Source organism: Geospiza fortis, unplaced genomic scaffold (assembly GCF_000277835.1).
Source record: "Geospiza fortis unplaced genomic scaffold, GeoFor_1.0 scaffold425, whole genome shotgun sequence".
Lineage (NCBI taxonomy): Eukaryota > Metazoa > Chordata > Aves > Passeriformes > Thraupidae > Geospiza > Geospiza fortis.
In genome coordinates this window covers 2922972-2929280 of record NW_005054387.1, presented here as the reverse complement: position 1 = coordinate 2929280, position 6309 = coordinate 2922972, and the positions used below count along the sequence as shown (strand labels likewise).

The window sequence follows — 6309 nt, the reverse complement described above, 5'->3', positions numbered from 1 at the left end:
AAGAGTCATTGGCTCAGCTCCTCCTGGTACACCATGGCAACTAAACATTTCAACAGTTGGCTACACGCTACATGTAAACAGGAAATTGCAACAAGCCAAAAAGGTAATAAATTGGTGGATGTAGTGTAATAATGAAAAACCCGATCAATGGCATTTTGTGACTATGGCATCCTTCAAAACACCTCTGGCATTTGAGACTGATTGGCTGAAAGTCTAAACATTTCTGAATGGAGCAAAAAGGACTACGCTGGGCTCCAAGAATTATTCTGATGCTTAGCTAAAATGAGATGTCACAGTATTAGCTGTACAAGTGCATTACTTACGCTCCTCTGCCCAACCTCATCTGAGCTACCAGCAGCACAGTCAGGGAGTGCCAAAGCAGACAGACCATTTCAAGCATTCCTAGCCTGTTCCCCCAGACAGGTTTACCTACAGAGTTCTTGGGAAGCTGACCAGTGCCTCCTGACAGAACGTCACTTCTTACACGACACGGAGCGCGCACTCGGGTAGAAGGGCCCTGTTGAGCCCTGGTGTCTCTTGGCCTCTCTTCTCACCTTCTTCCTCACCTACAACTCTTTGAAAATGCCTCTTGGCAGAGGTAATACCCCAGAAATTCATCCAATTTAATGACAAATAAAAATGGAACAGAAGATCCAGCTGTTCCTCCCCTGGATGTTGGTTTAAAGGCAGCTTGCCTGGTTTTTGCAGAGTGGCAGATCGAAATTCATGGACATGGGAAGAGGTCTCCATTCTCCCTCAGACTTCCTACATGGATGGCATGATGAGGGCAGCCTGAGGCCCTTCTGTCCTGTCAGTGTGATGACCACCAGCCAACTCTTCTGACTAATTGCATATATTTCTCAGATGCCCTCCCAAGACCCCTCCAAAACAGTAAAAAAAACCAAAAAAACAAAACCAAAACAAAAAAACCAACAACGAAACAAAAAACCAAAACCCACCCCCCAAAACCCTGCAGCCAAATACTATGACATCCCAGTTAGTAAACACAAAACGTAATGCTTTACAAAATGAATACAATATTCCATGTGCACCCAGCTTCCACACGTCAGCACCGCACTGAGGAGGCTGCTGGGCTGGTGTCTGTAGGCAGTTTCTGTTGGCAGACAGCTCCAGTGGAATTGCCACCCTCAGTTATTGTTTAAGTTATGTATAAGACATGTGTGAACCATTGGATATTTGTGAAGTAACACTTGTGCTCCTGCTCATGCCCTGCTCCGTCCGTCCCCCAGAAGCTGTCCGCCTCAGAGCCTGGGGGCTGTTGCGGACCCCTATAGCACTACTTCGAGGTACCCCCTGCATGGGCCCCGAGGGGTGACCCCATGGCTGAGGTCCACCTTGCATTGGATGGCCCCAAGCTTGTGGTGGGCCACCCATGGGATGACCCCAGTGAGGTCCTGCACCCCCAGTAGGATTGTGGGACCAGCCAGAAGCTCCCGGGTAGCTGTGGCTGAACGCCTCGGGGGAGAGATTAGAAAGAACCATATTACTAAAACCTAGCCTCATGCTTTCTGAGTCAAAGGCTTCGATCTCGCGAGCTTGGCGCTCCAGCAGGCTTCGTATCCGCTCGGTGCGCTCGTTCTGCAATGCCAGCATCTCCTCCTCAATCTAGGAAGGAAAAAAAGAGACAGTCTGTAGCAGTAGGACTGGCACAGCCTCTGGAGGACCTCTAACAGCTACTGAGGGGCTTTTTCCTGCATTTGTGCAGGAAACTGGCTCTAGGTCAGATATCCGTGGACATGCAGTCTGTTCTGAATACAAAAGGGAATTTTTTAAGGGTTAAGCCTCAAAGATCCATACAGCCCAAAGCATGGTGAACACCAGTTGGAGGGTGTTAGTCCCTGTTCCCTGGTGAATACATGAAATACGAGGGATGCAAATCTGAAGTCTGCACTGATACCAGCAGCTTGACATAGATTAATCTTCTGAGATACAGCAAAGTCTACAGCTTCCATACATGCCTACTGGGAAAGCACCTTCAGGTACAGCCTGCCAACACAGCTTATGGTGACCTTCACTGTTTGTAGCTGAATCTAATGATGATTATGATGATGACTGCTGTTTTCTCTAGGATTCAATGCACAAGCCCACATTCAGCTTCCTCTCTAATGTTCACTGGCCAGATTTTCTTAGCTCATGTATTTATCACCTCCTATCTACCCCTTTCCTAATTTGGTTTTCTCATATTTCACTGCCCTGATACTTTTTCCCGGGTGTGTGGCTGAAGGACATAGGCAGTGCCGTTTGACTTGTGTGGCAGATTATTAGCCAGATGATATGCAAGCTGGCAATTCCAATTTCTCCTCCATTTGACTGTTCCAAATTGGCTTCCAAGACTACTTTGGTAGGGGCACTGGGATCAGCACTATAAGTACTGAAAACACAGGACTACGGCCTCCTGACACCCATCAGACAGGGATGAAAGCCTTTCTTATTGAAATCTTTGCAGTCAGGTGGAGAACCAAAACCCATTATCTTCTTGCCAGCACTGAAAAAGCTTCTTTTGGCCTCAGTGAAAAAGACCAAATAGGGAAAAAGCAGGAGCCAAGACTTTCAGCACAGCTCACTGGCATCTCCCTGCTGTCAGCAGCAACATGGCCAAGAGGTGTTATCTGGGTCTGTGCTGAAGGCACCAGCCAGAGCCTTGTACTTGTAAGCACTCTCTTGCCTGAGTCAGGGAATATGCAAAGCAATTTCATCTGGAATTGAGGAAACAATCTGCTCCAGCATGAGTCATCTCCTGAGCCATTTGGGGCTTTCAGAAACTCCTTCTCCACTTGCCTGTTACTCTAGGTGAGTGACAGACTGTGCACTGAGCAGCCCTGCTCACTATTCCCGCTGAAAGCCACAAAGGCAGTGGAGGGAGAAGGTGCCTTCTCTAACATTACCTCTTTAAAATGCTCTGCTTGTTTTTTTCCTGTCCTGCTGTCTAAGTAGAATCCTCCTTTCTCACTGTCTTCAGCATGTCACCATTTTCAGTCTCAGTGACAGTGTAACACACAGGACTTGGTGCAACTGAACTTCACTGAAAGGCCTGACACTTTGTTAAAGTGACATCACTCAAACCACTCTGAAAATGAAGTGTCTGAGGCATGTGGGAAGGAAATGACTAAATCTGAACTCTTTTAAAGACACTCTTGGGACATGCCCATTGCTGGTGCAATACAAACAACATTTCACATCAATGGGGCTTGGCTACTCCCTCCTTACTCCAGGGTTGGACATGACACACATGCTCTGGTGAGTTATGGTGATGGGCACCACCAAAAGTCAAGGCAGCCTGCTGAAAAAGAAGCAGATTTCTATGCATGCACTAACTTCTGGAATCTGGTTTATTATTGAACACCAGGGACTGACTTTGCCACAGGCTACACATTTATTTGTGCATATAAATGCAGACATTCATCTTGCGCACATACCTGCCCTTTCTCTGGCTGCCAGCTTCAGTCAGCACATGCCAGCAAACACCAGGTGACATCACTGAGGGACCCACACCAGAAAACTCACAACTCTTAGTTCTAACAAAAACACAACATCACCTCTCCTCCCAAAAAATACCCCTGCAAAAGAATGATGTGTCTGCCTCTGGACCCGCATGTTTGCCCTTGAGTCACTGCCAAGTGACTGGAACCCCACCAAGGTCTCCCTGCTGGTGCATGACCTGTGATTTTCAGGTGCCAAGACTGCACATATTGCTACAGGAACCTATGAAGGCTGAAGCACCATCCATTTTTTTGCTATTCTAAGGCAATACAGGGACACAAAACGAAAAATTACGCTAGGTGATATTTTTATCTGCTTTTTCTCTCTGTGAAATAGTATTGTTAGGCTTCCTATCCCCATTACTGATGCCAAATCCTCCACAGGGGTTTTCCATGCACAGAGACTTCAATCCTGGTACACAATGGAAGACTTCTACAACATTATTGGTTGATGTGGGTTTCTTTGAGTCGCTGGCTTCACTGCAGCTTCTAACACTATCTGCAATATATGCTGCTCCCACAGAGCAGGGAGCACTGGCTCACTGTGGCACTTCCTCCCCAAGCTGCTCATGCCACCAGAGGGCAATGCACCTCCAGATAAATCCATACTCGTGCCAGGCTGTGACGGGAGCTGGGACCAAAATAACTAGCAGTGGTGTCTAAAGACAGCTACTGCACACGAATGACACACAGGAACTCTGCTTTCACAGATTCATCTATTTTCTGAGAGCAACTGCCTCCTTGCAGAGACCAAAGCCCAGCCCAGCAGGACTGTGCTGCCTCCCCGGGGGTGCTCCCTCCGCTGGCCATGAGGTGGAGCAGTGCTCTGAGGACTATCCCAGCAACCATCCATTAGCCCCTAGAAGAATTTCAGTGTAAAGAGGCCACAGAGTAATCGCCCTAATTTATTACATACTGATGAACAAAATTGGGAAATGTGTGAATGGCAATGGCTGACAATTATAGGGCAAGTTCAAAGGGAAAAGAACTCCAGGAGAAAGGCTGACAGTTTATTTCTTCTCACCAGTTTTGGTGCATTTCCCTTCCCTTGGTCTGTGTAGGCCACTCACAATTCTACACACACACCTAGCACTGCACCTGAAGCAAACTTTAACAAGAGGCACCTGAATACACTTTAACAAGAAGCACCTGTAGCCAACTACAAGCTGAGACCTGAGGAGCAGCAGATGCACCACACCTGTGGCTCTGGCTATTTGAGTTTGCTCAGAAGACCCATAGGGACACTGCAGCCCCCAGCCTTAGATCGTTACTGTCTGCTCTCTGAGAGGCCAGGGAAGCCAATCTCCAGCTCAGAGACAGAGAGTACAGTTCTCTCTCCCTTCTGCCCAGAGAGGCACATCCCCCTCTGGCACACTTCAGGCAGCTCTATCCCAGCCAGAAGCTGCTCACACAGGAGGCCTGAGCTGGCAGAAAGTTTAGTCTGTGTATTACTGAGCTTTCAACCCCAGAGAGACAAACACCCAAATGATCTGTGTTACTATATACAGCGAAGTAAGAGCAGTTTATCTTTCACTGATAAGTGGAATTTAAGATCTGAAATATGGAGTGTGCTTAGGATGCTCACATGCCCACTTTACCTTCTGCTCCAGGAGGGCTCGGCGGAGGGACACCCTCTGCTCCAGATCACGCAGCTCCCGATCATGCTGGGCTTCTGCCTGCATCTTGATTTTACTCTGATATGCATTCAGCAGCTCCAATTCTTGCTGCAGCTGCATCTTCAAAACCTGGCACTCTGCTTCCTGTGCCTCATCCAAACGCAGCTGGGAAAGAGAGACAATAGAGACGTTTCACCATGGGGTAACCACTGCTGACACTCCAGGGGGGACCGCGGGGAGGGGGAGAGTGGGCTGGGACATTGTTTTCTTAGCAATACAATTGGTCTCTATTGTACTTGGCTTGGCTGAACAGAGGACCTATAGTGACAAAGACTGGTGACAGTGAGCCCACAGCACTGATGCAAGTGATGCTGATGAGCAGTGGCGCCTCAGGAACCACGATCCACACTGCAGAGACCAGACTGCTGGAGGTGCAAACATCCTCAGCTCTCCTTTTGCTAGAGGCAAAGAGAAGCTGTCTTGCTTTATTCAACTGGATTAACCAATTACCTCTACCCAGGAGACTTAAGTCCAGAGCCCTGCCAATGCAGGACTTTGGGTACAAGGATATAAAGAAATAAACCTAAAAGCAACATGATAGTGAACTTTTAACCTTCCCATCATAAAAGAAGCCAGCTACCCTGCCTCACAGTGTTAAATTTGTGTACAAAGTGATGTGAGCAGGATGCAATATGCAAGAATTGCAAAGAAAAGTGCACATTAAGCTGTAGCAAGGATTTGAAGCATTGCTCATGTGGTCATTCCTTAAAGAAGGAATCTCTTAATGAGGAATCACAGAAGTTTCACAACACTTTGACCTCAAGGTTTACAGTCAAAACTGTGGACTCCTCCATGACTCAATGAGCATCTTCCACCGGGGGCACATGCTTGGGTTGGTATCATCAACAAATCAAAATCTAAATGAGTTAAGACAGCCAGTTGCACACTATGTAATGATGCTCTAACAGGGATGTTTATATTGCCACATTTCATGCAAAAGCAGTCCACTGGTCACACAGATGCATCACTTTGCATCTCTACAACAGCAGCTTCAGCTTCAGCCTGCCTGGAGGGGGTGGTAGGTCTTTCCTCTGGGTTTGAACTCTGCTTTCTAAACACAGAGGAAGGACTGTGCAGGGAATGGCGTGTGCAGCAAGGAAGCAGAGAGCCTGCTGTCAGGATACAGAGCGGTT

The 6309-nt window shown here is 47.6% G+C and overlaps 1 protein-coding gene across 1 annotated transcript in view; it reads right to left on the bottom strand.

The window, feature by feature from the left end:
• Nucleotides 1-969: 969 nt before the first annotated feature.
• The window catches only part of TAOK1 (TAO kinase 1), a 31487-nt gene continuing 26147 nt past the window's right edge, over nucleotides 970-6309 (bottom strand). The window contains exons 18-19 of the mRNA XM_005425439.3: nucleotides 5099-5281; nucleotides 970-1626 (exon numbers count right to left, since the gene is read on the bottom strand). Of these exons, the coding sequence (XP_005425496.1) occupies nucleotides 1165-1626; nucleotides 5099-5281 (645 nt within the window). The 3' untranslated portion in view covers nucleotides 970-1164. The remainder of the gene's footprint in view (nucleotides 1627-5098; nucleotides 5282-6309) is intronic.